This window comes from Nilaparvata lugens, chromosome 4 (genome assembly GCF_014356525.2).
Source record: "Nilaparvata lugens isolate BPH chromosome 4, ASM1435652v1, whole genome shotgun sequence".
NCBI classification, from domain to species: domain Eukaryota; kingdom Metazoa; phylum Arthropoda; class Insecta; order Hemiptera; family Delphacidae; genus Nilaparvata; species Nilaparvata lugens.
The window spans coordinates 58,523,289-58,541,922 of record NC_052507.1 but is presented as its reverse complement, the minus strand read 5'-3'; the positions used below and the strand labels follow the sequence as shown (position 1 = coordinate 58,541,922).

Genomic DNA, 18,634 nt, shown 5'->3' with positions numbered 1-18,634 from the left:
TTTGACATTGAACAGAGTACAAAGCACATATAAAATAGGATGTTGTAAAAATTACAACACGCGACTGCTCGTGTGACTGAGTAGGGCGCGATTTCCGGAGAGTCGTCTTAACCGTAGAAGTGGAATTTGGAATGTTTACCTGGTACAAGTTGAACTTGGAATGCTGGCAACATGGCCAGCTTGATTTGTTCTGTAATTCTAGATTGATGATATTGAAATAATAGAAAATTGTTTCTATCGAAGATTCATAAATTTATTGGGATTAGAAAAAACATTCATTAGTGGATTCGCTCTTGATTATTTTTAATTTTATAATTTTTCAAACACTATTATCAAGTTGGCTTGACCGGCAAATTCAAATTATCAGCCGGCAAATTCAAAAACTAATAAAAATTAAAACTAACAAATAATTATTATGTATATAGCTTATATTCACTGTAATAGTTGAAATCTATTGTTTGGTTCTATTTATTGATTCAATTGTAGGTTTTTCAGTTGAATAGTAATAGCTTTAAAGCCATTAAACTGTTATAACTGAATGTAGGTATTCGGTTTCGCCGGTACAAACTGCTTTTCAGTTTAACCGCCAAGTTCAATTTCACAAAATCAAAATGTAACTTGCAGAGTCCCAGCAAACTGCATTGAATCTAATTGCATTATATTTTCTTGACCTCATGGATACCTCGAACTTTCAATAAAATTCACAATAAATTGAACAAGAATTTCGTAGTGATAAATTATCACTAATTTATTATCACTATTCGTGGAAAAGGTATTACATACAGCTTCTGTCTATGCTGTAGAATGATAGAAATCACTCGAAAAGTTAAATCATTATTTAACATGCTCATCATTTTAATCATTCATTCATACATAAGGTGTCCCTATACAGAAGGGGTACCCAGTTTCTTATTTAGTATCTTCACTGCCATTCTTATCTTTCTTCCATGTTAATCTGGATCATCATATATTCGACCAACTTAGATGTAACAAAAATTATTCATTTGTTTATCAGTCAATCAAAGAAGTCTGCCACATGTGTAAAAATAATTATATTATCCTAACATAATACTTATATTATTACAACGTTTGTATCAACTCATTTTTGTTCTTAAAGATAAAAATGGTCAAACAAGGTTTTACAAATTAGAACCTACTATAGGCCCCAAAACTGAAATGAACTTATGATATGATGATGTGAAAACAGTGCGTTTTTTATTTGTGGGGCCTGATATGTAAAAGTAGGCCTACAGTACCGTACTAAAAAAGGTACAGCACTACTTTGTACAAACTTGTATGACTGTGGGGACCTTTAAATACATGACAAATGTATATATATAGGCTATGCCAATTAGGCTTTTCAATTTTCTTCCCACAAATAATGTAGGAACAATGGAAATTAACTGTTTTGAAAGGTTTGTTAAAGTGGTGCCTGTATAATGTACGAGGTACATGAATTATTTTATACTAATTTTATGTTTTATTTGCATGATTTATAATGTTGTGCTATGTTACTGCTGTAAACTGAATATTGACCAGTTGGCCTAAATAGTTTTTGTTAAAAGAACTCACCTTTTCATGTGATTTGGTTCATTAATAAGAAACAAAGATATTGACAAATTTCACTAAAAATTTATTAAAAACTTTAAAACAGAACCATGGTTTCACGTAGTTAACCAACGCATCATCAGCTGTACTCATTAAATTGGTTCATTAAATTTTTTCCATAATTTCACTCTATTTCCTATTACTAAAGGCCCCCATTCACGGTCAAACAAGTTTGTACAAACTAATACCGCGTACTTAACAACATCACACCCCAAAACACATTGTAATATGATGTGAAATTTAGTGTTTATTCTATTTGTGGGGCCTGACAATTTAATTATGTAGGCTATTAGTTTGCGCAAACTTGTTCGATCGTGGATGGGGGCCTTTAGGCACAAATTAACATGTACCAATGATTTTGGTGATATCATTATGATCTTTCAGTCAAAATATTGCCGTATTCAATATTCACCTTCTTCTTACAAGTCAATTGACACTTTCTTGACTTTGACACGTTAATGGACTGATATTGTTTCCATCATAACAGGCTACAACTCATTATTTTCCGCATTTGGTTTTCAAAATGAATACTAAATATTATTCTACGAATATACAATTTTTGTTATATAATGGATCTTCTAGTACTCTACGCTCTAATGAATCACCACTGCAAACTGCTTGTGCACTAAAACATGATAAAATGTAGACCATCTAAATATTTAATAAAAATATGAAGCATAGAAGGATTAACTAGAATAAATAAATAACATTTTAGTCCCAGGATAGTAAGAATCTACTAGGATCAGTAGGGTTTACTAGGATGATGTGTTGAAGTGAAATAATAATTCCCAACATTAATAGAATTGAATTTATTTACAAGCATACAACATAAACAAGAACAGCTGAACAGTGACGTGGTGGTGGTATGTCACTGACATTTTGGCACTCCATAATTATAGGCCTATGGTCCAATGCACACTGGATTGGCATTTCGCCAAGCCACTTCTGTTTGCATTCAACCATTTATGTTTGTATGTTAAAAAGTCAGCGCCACTCCAAAGCCACGTCATTTCGATGTGAATTGGGCCTATAGGCACTTATCTGTGTCGTACCAGGAGTCTTGAAGCTCAAATACTAAAATTAAACACATGGAGAACATGCTAAGGCTATGAGTCCCCCAGCTAACGCTGTATTATCTGCTCAATGGCAGGGGTATCATCGGCGCCACCCGACTCACTGTAGCTCTTTCTGCTATGTTTGTTCCATGCACTTTTGACACCAGTAGAGTTGATCTAGCCTGTTGATGTTCACAAGAGAAATGAGACGGGTGTGCTGAAAAAACAAAGGTGTTATTCGCACTACATTACTCATCAAGAATTCACTATTCAATATTAATAATTATCTAGAAGCTACAAGAAATATTGAAAGTGTTTTGGAGCTAGAAAATGATAATGGGGTGACAAAAATGCAAAAATTACATTCATCAAGAACAGACACGAAGCTGGAAAAGTTAAATCATAAGATAAGTTGTCATACCTTTCCAAGTATTGGGAGAAATCTAAGAATTTCGAATCAGATGTAAAATTTGTTTTTTAACACCATCTGCAACAGAAAAAAGTATAATTAAATTAAAAAAATATCAGTTACAATCGAATCATTGAGGAAAGGTTAATATTGGTTTGATTATCACTCGGTGTTGATAAGCATATGGGCATATAAGTTAGCTTATATTCATATATATTTATATATATGATATATATAAATATATTATATTTATATATATATTAGCTTCTTTTTCTTATTCTTTGTCATCGTATTTCAAAATGTTTGTAGCTTCTATTACACCATCTGCAACATAAATGGAAAATAGTTATTTTGCGAACATTTTAATTGTACCACAAAGAAAAATTTATAGAATAACGTTTTCGGTGTTGATTTTAGTTTTTGTTGAGCAAACATTAAATTGGGATGTCATTTTTCATATTCCTTGTCATCGTATCTCAAATGTTTGTAGTTCCTATTACACCATCTGCAACATAAATAGAAAATAGTTATTTTGCGAACATTTTGATTGTATCACAAAGAAAAATTTATAGAATAACTTTTTCGGTGTTGATTTTAGTTTTTGTTGAGCAAACATTATATTGAGATATATTTCTCATATTCCTTGTCATCGTATTTCAAATGTTTGTAGTTCCTATTACACCATCTGCAACATAAATAGAAAATAGTTATTTTGCGAACATTTTGATTGTATCACAAAGAAAAAATTATAGAATAACTTTTTCGGTGTTGATTTTAGTTTTTGTTGAGCAAACATTATATTGAGATGTATTTCTCATATTCCTTTGCATCGTATTTCAAATGTTTGTAGTTCCTATTACACCATCTGCAACATAAATAGAAAATAGTTATTTTGCGAACATTTTGATTGTATCACAAAGAAAAAATTATAGAATAACTTTTTCGGTGTTGATTTTAGTTTTTGTTGAGCAAACATTATATTGAGATGTATTTCTCATATTCCTTTGCATCGTATTTCAAAATGTTTGTCGCTCCTATTACACAGTTATAAAACGTAGGCAATCAATCATTGTATAAGATTTCATTGAAAGTAAGCAGCTGGAGCAATAATGGTATGAGAAACATAATAAATGTAGCACCTGAAATTGACAGCATTAGAAGTCACACTAATTTAGTTATGAGAAAATATACAAATATTTTATAGATACAATATATACAAATAATATATTACATTATAAGCACCATCATAAAACACAGGCAATCAATCATTGTATTAGATTTCCTTGAAAGTAAGCAGCTGGAACAATAATGGTATGAGAAACATAATAAATGTAGCACCTGAAATTGACAGCATTAGAAGTCACACTAATTTAGTTATGAGAAAATATATAAATATTTTATAGATACAATATATACAAATAATATATTACATTATAAGCACCATCATAAAACACAGGCAATCAATCATTGTATAAGATTTCATTGAAAGTAAGCAGCTGGAACAATAATGGTATGAGAAACATAATAAATGTAGCACCTGAAATTGACAGCATTAGAAGTCACACTAATTTAGTTATGAGAAAATATATAAATATTTTATAGATACAATATATACAAATAATATATTACATTATAAGCACCATTATAAAACACAGGCAATCAATCATTGTATGATATTTCATTGAAAGTAAGCAGCTGGAACAATAATGGTATGAGTAACATAATAAATCTAGCAGCAAAAATTGACAGCATTAGAAGTCACACTAAGTTAGTTATGCACAGGGGGCATTGGGAGTTGGGGGGTTGGGGGAGCTTTGAGTCGATCATCGTACTCAAGAATGTGTTGAAAACCAGAATTAACCCACAGTATCCATGCTTGTCGTAGGAGGCGACTAAAATAGACCTCAAGGCGACTCCAGAAGTTGCCTTCACTTCAAACCCAAGGGATCTGCCCCATCAGGGCAGTTTCGGAGGGGCAAAAAGAAAAACCCAAGAGACCAGAGATGGGTGAAATTCCAGGCACAAATGTAGGTGAAGAGGCTAAGTCGAGGGTCACCAGATGACCTAGAGGCAATTTGGCGACCCCTCCTACAAAAAGGACCTACAAAGAAGCCAGGAGTGGAACTCACGTAGGTCACGAGTTTGTAGGTGGATAGGCCAAGACTCACCACTGCTCAAAGAAGGCCGGCCATTTAGGCAAAACTTCTTGAGAGGTGAGGCTTTTGATCCTGCAGAGTTTCGGAGGGGCAAAGAGAAAAAACCATGAGACCAGAGATGGTTGAAACCCCAGGAACAATTGTGGGTTAAGGGGCTGAGTCAAGGGTGGCCGGGCGCCCTAGAGGCAGCTTGGCCACCCCTTCCTCAGCGGAAGGACCTTCAAAGAAGGCCAGGAGTGGAACTCACGCAGGTCACGAGGACTAATCAGTCTGAAGAGACTGCCAGGCATATCACACTGGATTGCAACAAGCAACCGGGTGATGAATGGGATGTTAGTATAGGGAGAAACTCCTGGTTCTTGTAAAGAACACAGGTATTGGTTTGTCTAACTAACATACTACTTGGGAACACTATAAGCTTCGGTTGACGTGTAGGGTTATTTGAACCTTTGGATCCTTGAATCGTCCCTTCAAAACAATGAACAATAAGTTAGTTATGAGAAAATATACAAATAATATACAGATACGATATACAAATAATATATTTCTTAATAAGCACCATTATAACTAACAATAAACAATAAGTTAGTTATGAGAAAATATACAAATAATATACAGATACGATTTACAAATAATATATTTCATTATAAGCACCATTATAAAACATAGACAATCAATCATTGTATGATATTTCATTGAAAGTAAGCAGCTGTAACAATAATGGCATGAGCAACATAATAAATGTAGCACCTGAAATTGACAGTATTGTAAGTCACACTAGTTCATGACAAGGCTTCCCTTGTCATGCTTAATTAATAGCACCTATTGAGATTTTATTACAAAGAATCTGGTAGAGAACCTCATATCGATTGATGTTGGTTTCGATAGACTTAGTCTATTTGACTATAAACTATCAAAAATAATTGGCAACGTAAAAAATTGGATGTATTAATAGACGTGATTCTAATTTAAAAGTATGAAGTTGATTTAAAAATATCAATGCATGACTTAGTTAATATTTATTTGGTTATTAGTTAGGTAGTTGTTTATTAATTTGGTCAAAATTCATAAGTTCATTGTAATAATATATAAGACAACTAAGCAAATTAATAAAAAATGGATCAGAAGTAATGAATGAAAAGTAATATTGTTAATCATTTCAAGAGCAACAGAATAGAGAACTTGTTGCCAAAGAATTGGTGTAATAGCAATTGTATAGTCTGCGTGGACTTGTAGAGGTAGAAGATTTTGTTCACAACTTTTTCAGTGTTTCTCATACTGGTTGGGAAACAAAATTTTTTTTTTAGAACAAGGATATCCAGAAACTGCCTCAATTTGTTGAGAACTCAGTTAGTTGACAACTCTTGTGTGAATGTGGCCTAACTTTAACAGCAAATTAATTAAACAACTTAATTATTGAGTAATTCTAGTTTATTGCAGAAAAGCTACATAGCCGACATGAATTTTGCATTTAGTAATGAGGCATCTGATCATATAGTTTATTGAAAACCAAATTAATAGTATAAAAAGTTATAACAGCTTATTTCGATTCAGTAAAGTATGACCATCATGCCTCGTTATGCATAGCTAAGCATGATATTACTTTTTTGCAATAATTTACATCAAAGCACATCTTTGACAATCTCGGCAATATATTGATTTCTTGTGTACTAGACAATTAGTAAAATATTGAAAAATTATACTATGAGGGAAGCTTTTTATATTAATGCAATATCAAAATTAACTAGATGATATATAGTGCAGTTAAGGAAAGGTTATAGAGGGAAAAGTTTAGAAGACAATTTTTGATCCCGCAGTAATGTTTAGGGTAGTAAGGGGGTAAACATATCAAAAGTCCCCCCCCCCAACCACTTGTGCTAAGGGGGTAGGGGTGGTTCAAAGGTAACATTTTTTGGTTTCTCACATATAACTCGAAAACTATGTATCTGATGTGTTTGGTATGAGGGACTTCAAGTGGACTGTATTATACCAAGTTGAATGAAATGAATGAAACAAATCAAACTCACCGTAAAACTTATAAGAGTAAAACTACTAAATACCTGGTAGCAAGGTAGACGCCAAGAAATTGTAAGACAATGTAACAATAACAAATGATTGCATTTATTGATCTAAGTGGCACTTTACAAATGGCCCTAAGAGTTATGATGACTACACTAAGTAGGAAACAGGACGTTTAATGAAAATCAAAAATAACAAATAGTAAATTTCAATAAGCAGTAAAAAAGGAATTGACAATTGATTCAAGTTGGTTACCATAATACAAAGTATTCATATAATAGTTGTGTGATGTCAAAAATGATAGTGCAATGTAGCAACATTTTCAATATTGCAACTAGTGTCAACTCAGCGGTTCCACACCTTCAACAGAGGGGATAAAGATGTGCACTTTTGCTATGTTTATCTACTAACTAGTCCAATTTAAGCTGCAACGTCAAAAATTGTGTCACAGACACCCGCTTCAAATTTCATTGCCAAATGAATAACTGTTGTAGCATTGGAAATTTCATCCCCTACATTAAAGTTGATATAAAAATGAAACAAAAACTTTGAATAGTGGAATAATACACCATTTCAAAGAGAATTTAATGTTCTACAAACTTACGATACGCATTGATTTTTACGATACATTGTTGGAGAGTTATAGGCCCTGAAAGAGCAAAAACCTGTTATTTCAACAATTGCACACCTTCAAGAGCGAATATCTCGGGAACGGTTGGGAATATCACAATTCCACTGAACAAAAAGTGTGGAGAATTTATCAAACTTAATTTTTTAATAGTTAGTTATGTCGGTTGAACGCATTGTTCTCAACATATGAGCGCGGAAGCAAAAAGCTGAAAAATTCAACTTTCAAACCACCCTCATCCCCTCTCACTTAACACTAAAGCTATTGCAACACTTGTAGGGAAGTGCGTAAAAGTGATAAATTATACATCAAATTGAATAGAATTTATTGCTCTATGAGCTCATAATCTGCATTGATTTTTCACATCAATATTGTTAAAAAGTTACAAGAGTAGAAATAGAAAAATATTGGAGGCGAATATGTTTTTTTTCCAAAAATGTCACAAATTTAAGAGAGTATATTTCGAAAACTAGAAAAGTTGTGAGATGAATATTGTAGGAAATTATATAAGCTTTACTTTTGTATGTAACAGCTATGTCCGTAAGATACATAGTTTTCGAGTTATATGCGAGAAACCGAAAAATGGTACCTTTGAACCACCCCACCCCCTTAGCACAAGGGGTAGGGGTGGGGACTTTTGATATTTTTACCTCCTTAACACCCAAAACAAAATTGCGGGGTCAAATATTCATATTCAATAGTCTTCCAAACTTTTCTCTCCATACCCTTTTTTGAGCATCATTGCCTGGACTATATAATAATAAAGTTATGATGTTGGATGCTTGGTTCCTATTGTTAGATGCAGAATGGAAACTTGGTAACACACACGATGGCTTTTGATGTTCACGCTTTCTATCCGTCCATCTACACTGTGTAATATGTTTTGGTGTCTGAAAGAGAAAAAAACAAACGAATTATTGATTGATCGAATGATAAAAAATAAGTTGGTGAAATTTGAAAATAACATTAAAAATTTTCAAGTTCTAGCGATAGGTAGGAATGGTAGAATAAATATTTTGTAATATACTTCTACTTACAGTTCACTAAGCATAAGACCCAATTCACACCAAAGTGGCGTAGAGGATTCTCACACCTCTATAATTATAGAAATATGGTCCAATGGAAACAGAATGGACTTGGTGCTACATCTCTTCTGTTTGGACTATATTATAGGCGTTTTGCGCAAAGACTGATTTGCTTGAACAAAGTGAGGTAGGAACATGGTGTATTGGGTAGACGGGGAGATTTCCAGGGAAGTTAGTGCTGATTTTTGAGGGTATTAATGTAAGTCGGGAATATTCCCATTGGGAAGAAACTTATGATTGAGTAATATTTCTCTGCCCAAGAAACCATGGGAATAAATTGCATTAAAATAGTTTATATTTATCAATTTCAATCACATTTGACAATCATAATCAATAAATCATCCATTCAAAAAAGCAGTGTAAAAAGCTCACAAATTACATAAATTTTTTAGACTTTACTTTGAGTGAATCAGTGATATCCTATATCGATGAATCAAGTTGGGTTAGTTAGATAGTATTAATTAAATACTATCGATTTTAATGATTCAAGCAAAGCGTCCCTTTCTTTATTCTTTATCATAATAAGTATTTCTTTATTCTTTATCATAATAAGTATATCATCAAAATGATAGGGAGAGGAAAAATAAGGTGACCCTGTGCTGTTCCTCTCCCAAATTTAGATAAAGTTAGCCTACACATAGTCCGAAATATGTTAAGTCTTGTAGTTCTTCACTTCACAAAATTTTCAGCCCTAGAATATTTTCAAATTTACATGCTCCAAAACCAAGCCTTCGTAGAAAGAATATAACACATTATTATCACAAAAAATTAAATATTCACATACTAATGAAATTTTGAAGGAGCGAACATTCTAGTATGTTCTTTATTATTTTATTTGTGGGTTTAAATTATTGTGAGCTTCTTTGCAAAGTAATAGATGATTTATCATAATTCAATTTCTTGAGCAATACAAGACGAAGTGAACCCAAAATTCAACTTCTTGAGCAATTCAAGACGAAGTAAACCCAATATTTTGTTGACTAAGCTTACTTGACTGTTAGGAATATGAGTATAACAGATTTAATTTACAAGACATAAAATGAAAGTAGCATCATAATAGTGGTACCGTATACAATAATCAAGGATGTGCACCACGCTTTTTGATTCTTTTTACTGGTAAATTATCAAAGTATTACGAATTGTATACTATCAATTTATTTATATATTTGACTAATTTCAAGAAAAAACTTTTATCATTTTTACTTTTTGATATATTGGGCGCTTTGAAAGCGCCAAAAGTTCAAATCTTGGGGTAGATCCATTACATCATAAATGATAGCAAATTAATTCATACTTTGAGGATGGATCTTTCCCAATATTTGAACGTTATGCGCTTTTAACGCGCCTAATATCAAAACGAAAAAATTATGAAACTATTTTTTCCTTGGAAATATTATCTATTCAAGTATCTTGATAGAATTCAAATCAAAATACCTTCGAAATGGAACCAATAATAAGTTTACAAAAGCGTGGCGCGGGGCATTAAATTATTAGAAAATGAATGCTTATTCCTCCTCACACTCATCAAGAAGTGATAAATAATTATTTATTTTTATTCTAATCATTATTATAAATAATTATTATCATAAATAATTATTTATTCTAATCATTTCAATATAACTTGTTTATAACTGTTTATATGATTATCAATAAGTTTAGTTAAAAAGGCGTTTTCTTGGTAATCATACAAAATAATCATAAACTCCGGGCATTTATGAATTTTGGGAATCAACTCCCAGGGAATACATGTTTCTGATCTTGAATTTCTGGGAATTTTGCATCATAAGTTGAGAGATGTTTGATTTGAAATTGAGTTCTTAGTCAATTACCAACTCAATTTAAAATCATACACCCTCTTAAACATAATCACTGACGAAACAATTTATAGGTTTAATGGTCGAGTTAGATTTAATAAGTGGTGTCCAAGATTCAATAATCCATTAGATTTAATAAATGGCCTAGAAACTGGGCATAAGCGTAATATAATCTGACAGTTTTAAATTGGCAGGCAAGTGAAACAAGTTTGAATGTTCTTGTTTGGGGATGAGACTTGTTTAATGGATTCTAGATATTTCCGAATAATAATTGTTCATCTCTAAGACCAATGATCAAGTAACGCATTACTCACCGTCAAAGTATTTTGTGTCTTCATGAACAGGCCTCTCTACACTGACATGGGGGTAGATTACAGACTGCATGTTTTCTGAAAAATGAGAAAGTGTTGGATATGAATGGGAAGAAAAAAAAACTAAAATTGTAAACAAATTAAGAGTTTAAGCTAGGGACTTGCTCCATTCAGGATGGATTAGAAACTTATGCCACAAAACTCCTGCAATCATTATTTTTTCCTGAAGAATAAAACATAATTACTTATTTCAAACAAGAATGAAAAGTTAGGTAATAATATTACATCAGATATCCTTTATAGAAGACAGTAGACAGAGAATCGGAAACTCTGTTCTTCTATCTCTCTCTCCACTGTTATTATAACAATAATAAAAGCATATTATATTATAATATAGTAATATTTGTAAAGTGTCTATATGTAGACAAGTATGCACAATTGAAGTGCATTAAAAACTTGTGAGTCTATAAAGATCTAGATAGATAACAATAATTTTTACAGACGCCATTTAGTAAAAATTCTAACACAAAATAAATTATTAATGTCAAATGCATTATAAGAATATTTACATGCAATTTAAGATGCATTATAAGAATATGCAATTTACAGGGCTAGGGCAAATCTTCCAGTAGCAATGTTTGTTGGTTTTACAAAAAGTTATGCTACTGGTTACGGGAATGAATAATTATTGATAATCCTGAAAAGCTAACTAAATCATAACAATAATAAAAAGGCAAAAAATTCATTATTTTTTGAATAATAAATTGGACCTGTTTATTTTTAAAAGTTTGATTTTCAATCAAAATTTGTTTGTCTTACCTGGAACCTGGTACAGTGAAGAATAACATCAATCTTCATCATTATTTTATGTTATCATACAGCTATATAGTGTAGCTCAAATCGATTCTGAAAAATAATTTTATTTTGAAACTTTGGCTTTTGTAGCTAAAATATTCATATAACTTGCAAACTAATAATTATTGATTATAAGTAAACATAACCATTATTTTCCGCTAAAATTACAACATAACCTACAAAGAATAAAAACATGTCTCGTAACTCTCGTAGTTCCAAGTTCAGCATTCCAAGTTCACTGTGAAGATCGGCCGCCATCTTGGTAAACATTTCAAATTCATCTATCGCAGTCATGGGATTTGCAATAGTATGCGCAAGACTTTATTCACGAAACATCCAAGAGAACAACAGGAAACGTCCCAAATATGCATATAATTAGAAGATTCCAAAAAAACAAAAGATGGTAAAAGTTTTCAGGTGGAATCTGGATGCATGCGCTTGATATGTCTCTGTAACTGCAAATCGCGCATAAAGCCTGCATCACAACCAGGCCTGCCACACATGAAAGGTTTGACACCCTCATGGAAGGACATCCTATGTCTCTTAAGAGAAGTGTAGTCACCATACTTGGCGTCACACTGGTCACACTCGAACCTCTTCACACCCGTATGTGTCAACTGATGCACTTTCAAAATCGAGTTCCTGGAGAAACACGCCCCACATGTAGGGCACAGGAAAGGTTTGTCATCACTGTGAACCGTCTTCATGTGTGATTTCAAGCTTGACATGTGTTTGAACCGAGAGCCACATAATTCACAGGCATGTGGTTGATCAAGGGAGTGTGTTTTGGCGTGGATTCTGAGTTTGGCGGCGTTGTAGAAACTCATGCTGCACTGGTCACATTGATGCTGTTTCTGTCCACTGTGTGTTGTCAGGTGGTTCTTCAAATTCGTCAAACTACTGAACCTCTGTTGACATAAATCACAAGAGAACGGTTTTTCTCCAGTGTGTGTTAGCATATGTGAGCGTAATTTTGAAGGGTAGGCAAACCTGGCATGGCACTGTTCACAGGCGTACTGTTTTCCTTCTTTGTGAAGCTTGGCATGTTTGTTGAGGTTCAAACTGCAAGAAAACCTAACACCACATTCGGCGCAGCTGTAAGGCTTCATGCCCGCATGTGAATCGGTCATATGTTGTTGCAGCTTTCTCACACTATTCACGATTTCCCCACAGATTTTACACGGGAACCGTTTCACAGGGTGGCGTGATGCAATGTGCAACTTCATGTCCTGCCTGTCTGTGAATCGGGCGTCGCAGGCGTGGCACTGGAACGACGCCATTTTGGAATGTGTTGCTTCGTGTTCGATCATTTCCAGCTGATCCAGACACTTGAAATCGCAGAAGGAGCACACAATGCCCGCGGAAATTGTGTCTGTTGGATTGGTGGCACTGGAGATGTTGTCTGTTGGGTTAGCTGAACTGCATACGTCACTGTTGACCGTCAGTTTTATGGCATCTGGAAAAATCACAAAAATTGAAACAATAATGAAGTTGATTTCTTAAGCTGTAAGCCTCTATTATGTTGTAATACATCGATTGATATTAATAAATTAATACATAAATTGTTTGAAAAAATCATTACAATAGTGAGATTTACTTCAGTATCAGTTGAATGAAAAGCAAAGATGGTTTTACAAGGAATGGTGCCAGTTTAAACTGAATATCGGTAATACAAACGACCGAGCCTATTGTGCAATGAAATTGATTTCTGGAGAAATTACGTTGTTTGTAATCTCATCACAGCAAAGTTCATTTAGAGGATTTTAAAATATATTTGAAGTAATCTTCGAGATTATGGTGTTTTTGAATGAAGAATCTGATTCAGAATATAATACATCTGAGAAAAAATTCCTGGTTTAAATATTTTTAGAGTGAAAATTGAACTTAAGTTCATCGATTTGAAATATTTTCTACTTTTGGAACATATCTACTTCAATAAATCGATTTATTGGAAACGAAGGAACGCATTAAAAACAATCAAAGCCACTCCATGAGCCGAACTCCTCTAAATACTCATTATGGGAACTCCTCATTTATAATTTTTGAATTCGCTTCTCTATTGGAACCCACCTACTGGTGTAGGTTCACTCATTTCTCATCATCATACGTCCTATTACCAAGGCAAAAGCCTAAAGCTCATGTGGGCATAATATTCAGAAATAAATCTACGAAGGAACAGTATTAGCCTGAGAGTGTTGTCCTTTCAATCCTTATAATGATTTTTGTATCTATAAACATAATATAAATGTGAAAACCCTTAGAAGTTGGAATAATTACAAAACTGATGACAGCCAATGTGAATGTTATATTGGATGGATTTGAATGTTATACATTCCATTTTCACCAGAACAAACATGAGTGGGTTCTATGTTTTCAGGCTCTATTATTTTGTATTTTGAGAAAAATTATAGGGAAATCCTAAAGGATCAAGTCCGAGAGATATAACTTTCAACATGGAGAGCGGTAACCGATTTCTCTTTCCACAGTTTGTAGCATGGACAGAGTAGTGGACAGGAGTAAGCAGCCTGCACATCCTTTCGTTTGAACAGTTGTGTTTCTTTTCTGGCTCAAAATTTTGCAAAATTACTCAAGAATTTCCAATATTTGTAGAGGTTTGAGTGAAATATTTTTGTTTTTAATTAGTTTTTAAATATCAAAATTTAACATTTAATTAGTTTAGTCATTAGTTTTGAAGTGGGAATTGGACTTTTTAAAGTGAAAAGTGAAATCTTAACCTCATTCTTTTTTGAAACTTTTATTTGTAAAAAAAATGGGAGAAGACAGTTTTGGGCTGTGCCTGTTGTCTTTTCCCAATCAAACTAGGCCTATATATTATAATTATGATTTGTGATTGTCAATAAAATAAATAAATAAATACGCTCAATTGGATGCTGACAAAACAGTAGGAGAATGCTGTTAGGTAGAGGGAGTGATTAGTGAAGGAAAGAGTATCGGGCCTCTGTCTCCAAGTAAGAGCCATGTAAAAAGGAATATCTCTCGGACTATAGTTAGATAAGGTCCTAACTGTGAATAAATAAGATGTTATCAGTAAACTACAGTTGTTGTAATAATAGCAGATTCAAATCCACAACAAATGCTTGTCATCATCAGATAATCACTTCTTCTGATCGAAAACTACACAACATCTTGAAGAATTTGGAAAACAACAGTGTATATCTAGGCATTTGAAACTCATGAGTTATATAATTATTTGTTGCCATACGCTAAATAAATAATAAAATCATTTTATCACCTACCCACAAAAAACTTATGTGAGTTAAAACGTATTAGTGGAAGAACATTTATGGGGAAAATCCACTGAAGCACAGTAAGTGTAATTAATTACAATTTTCTCCAGAAATGTGAGTCGAAGTCAAAATCAGCCTACTGTTTTCTCAGCTCAGTTTCAACATGTAGGGATGTAAGACAAGAAAAATACTCAATCCTTCTAGTGTCAAAAGGATTTATATTTTTCATGCATAGAGTACCGAGTTATTTATCGAGTACGAATGGAACAAGTACCAAGTCTTTTTAGCGTAATTTATAGCGTTAAGGAAAAAATTGCCTATTGCAATTTTTGCTGATTTTAAATATCAATGTAGCAGAAACAATAGGTAGACAACTGGATATTGTGCGTGACATCAAAATAAGGAAGTTAACATACTCCGGGCACATTATGAGAGGACTTAAGTACTTGATTTTGCACCACATAATACATGATAAACTGGTTGGTAAGCGTTCAGTGGAACGTAGAAGAATGTGTTGGTTGAGAAACCTGAGGGAAGCTTTCAACTGCACGTCACAGGACCTCTTTCGAGCAGCAGTTAACAAAGTTAGAATTGCCATGATGGTAGCCAACCTCCGTAATGGAGAAGGTACCTGAAGAAGAAATAGCAGAAATAGTTATACTCTGAATAAAGCAAGTTGGACATAATATATAAGATGCAGAATTTTCCAATTATTATTTATGTGCCAAACGGGCTAGCCGAGACGACTAAGGCGTTGACCCGTCAGTCTGCTGGCACAGACTGGTCATAGGTTCGAGTCCCGCCGGTAAGCATGGACGTTTGAATCATCTTATCAAATGACCCACGCACTTTCCATTACCCACGTGAATGCTAAGATCTCATGTGAGTATGCCTAAAACAGTCGTTAGGTCATGTCAGCGGCCCTGAAATTGATCAGGTGCGACCTGAAAACTCTGACACCAGACATGAGCCACCAGGACACTCGATATTATTATTATGTGGATATAATTTTGCGACCTTTTCATGCATGCCAATGTGATTGAATTTATTAAATGAGACAATCCTGCATCTACTATGTTGTCAAATTGGATGCAATTCGACCATATGGGCTTGCATGATAAGGTTGCAATTTTAAACAATTCGGCAACGCGGGTATTTTGTCCGTCTAAAATTGTTTTCAAAGTAGGATTTACCGTCTTCTTTGTCAACTGTTGCTTCGTTGTGTACTTTAGTATCGACCTCCTCCTCCTCCTGCTCCATCTTCTTCGCCATATCCGAATGAATTTCAATAAAAACCTCATGCGGGTCATCATCAATATTTGTCATCAACTCTCCATCGTTTACGTTTCTCTTCTTTCTTGGGACAGCTGATTTGCGTCTACTTAATGACGTCATCATTACTCTCGATTAGATTCCAGTACCTTAGACGGTGTTCCAATGTGGTGATATAATTATTTAATGATATCCTCAGGTTTGTTAATACTGCATCTGGAAAGTGATGAATAAAATATTGCAATAAGAAGTATTGGAGACAGTAATTTTTGTAATAAAGTAGTTATGGAGAAGAATAACATTGCTTAATAACTCTAGCCAGATTTAACTAAAAAGAACATTAAAATTTAGAGTATCTTCGTTTTGGGAGAACTAGCTAAAAAATTATTTATTCATGATTAGCCACACTGACTCTAGTCTAAGCATGACTCTAGTCTCCTATGAAATAAGATGTATGAATCAAGTTAGTTACATAAAAGCGAACAGCCATAAGCACACGGAAAAATCCCTCCCCAGATTATCAAATGTTGCAACGCAACAGACGTCTGTCTCTGCTTATGTCTGCATAAGTATGCCTGTTGCTGTGTGCGTTCGCATCTAGGTTCCCGTAGGAAGAATCGATTGTTATTGTGGAATGACTTAATTATGTTTATCAAAAAATGAATATGAAAATCATGAATTTTCTAAGTTGAAAATAGGTAAGAGCTTTATATTGTCAATACTATTCAATCGAAAACAATGAACCTAATCATCATAATCTATTACTCATGATTCATTGAGTAAGGTAATTCAAATAGAATATTTTAACACCGGATCTGATAAGATTACCAATTAACTGTTTGGTTATCTTACAACAGTTAATTAGTTGATATAGGCCTATCGACAATCTGCAAGCAATTCGAATTATATTCAGCCTGTGAGAGATTTAGTCTATATTACATTTTGTCACAAATCTCAACCACCATTGGTTTGTCATAGATCAACCACTGGTGGCCAAATGTAAAACATGCTGGGAAACCAGTGAAATATGAGGATTAGCTGCTCACCTGCCCAGCTGGCGATTCAAGTAAGACATCTAGGAAGACACTGGGTCGCCAAATCTGGCGGTTGCCGCCAGAATCTGCCAATCCGGTTGTCTATAAAATACAAGTAGTATTTTACATTGTAATAACTTATCAAGGCCTTCCTAACCAATCAAAGCAATATTTTTTGTCATATTGTTACACAAGGTTTATGTCGTTTGAGAATCACCCGTTAGATGTAACTAATTTCAGAATTTGCTAGAGGGTAGGCGCTTAGTAGGACACCTCAAGGATCAAAATTTCAAACAACACTAATACAGGTGTAATGACACTGGACCTAGAGTTACGCCCATATATTCTGACAGTTTGACACAATGATCGGATCTTCTCCGATAGTGACCCACCGGCTTCCAAGACCAATGCTCAAATATGTAATACGAGCCTGGATCTAAGAGTAATAAGTTAATAAATAATCATAATTTTATTGGATCCTTTACCAAAATTCACGTAGGCCTAGCTGGCTAACCATTGGAACAAATTGATATAGATTGATGAATCCGAAAGGCTTCTAACAAATATTTGTTGAATGTGGGTCAGGAAAAATAGCATATTATTCAGCACATTATCGACTTAATTTTACGAGTGTGCAGCATAAAACAATTGATTGAAATTGCATTTGAATTAATGAGCATGAGATAACCTACTTTACAGATAGCTTCATTTCAGTAGATTTAAAGTGGTGGTGAATTAGATAGCAAAATTCAGAGACTTACATGAAATAAAAAATGCAAATACTAAATAATATTATTGAAGAATTATTTATTCAAAAACAATAATACAAATTTAAAATAATGGACTTAACCTCACTTTTGCGTTTTGCTTCTGCTTATGCACAAACCATAATAACAACAACAACAGCTGCCTGTTGAATAATAGATAGCTTGGACAAACGTAGTTTAATGACTTTTTATTGATATTACCAATAGTGTCATTTCATGAATAAAATATTCCAGAAAAATTATAGATGTTGAATTCAAGTGAGAGACTTTGTGCTTGAATGTTTATTAAAACTATAAGATTCTTTGAGGATTCACTGTGAGTGAACCAATCAGTTCCACGTTGTGGGAGTTGATCCAGAATTAATGTTCGTGA

The 18,634-nt window shown here is 33.6% G+C and overlaps 1 protein-coding gene and 1 long non-coding RNA gene across 4 annotated transcripts; both read right to left on the bottom strand.

Moving 5' to 3' along the window:
- Nucleotides 1-2,401: 2,401 nt before the first annotated feature.
- On the bottom strand, nt 2,402-4,896 carry LOC120350881. The gene is made up of 2 exons (XR_005571077.1): nt 3,085-4,896; nt 2,402-2,880 (listed from the first exon to the last, which is right to left on the bottom strand). It is a non-coding gene; the product is annotated as an uncharacterized LOC120350881 (long non-coding RNA).
- A 1,745-nt stretch (nt 4,897-6,641) lies between these two features.
- Nucleotides 6,642-18,402, bottom strand: LOC111055026 (zinc finger protein 664). Of its 3 annotated transcripts, none has more exons than XM_039425977.1 (6): nt 18,350-18,402; nt 17,507-17,596; nt 16,382-16,676; nt 11,905-13,396; nt 11,089-11,163; nt 6,642-8,765 (listed from the first exon to the last, which is right to left on the bottom strand). In XM_039425977.1, exons 3-4 carry the CDS (start codon nt 16,584-16,586, stop codon nt 12,354-12,356), a joined length of 1,248 nt encoding a protein of 415 aa, XP_039281911.1. In that variant the 5' UTR covers nt 16,587-16,676; nt 17,507-17,596; nt 18,350-18,402; the 3' UTR covers nt 6,642-8,765; nt 11,089-11,163; nt 11,905-12,353. The 3 variants fall into 3 exon arrangements, with proteins under 3 accessions (XP_039281911.1, XP_039281913.1, XP_039281912.1); XM_039425979.1 differs by having other exon boundaries at nt 18,256-18,396; XM_039425978.1 differs by having other exon boundaries at nt 18,345-18,380.
- Between the last annotated feature and the right edge of the window lie 232 nt (nt 18,403-18,634).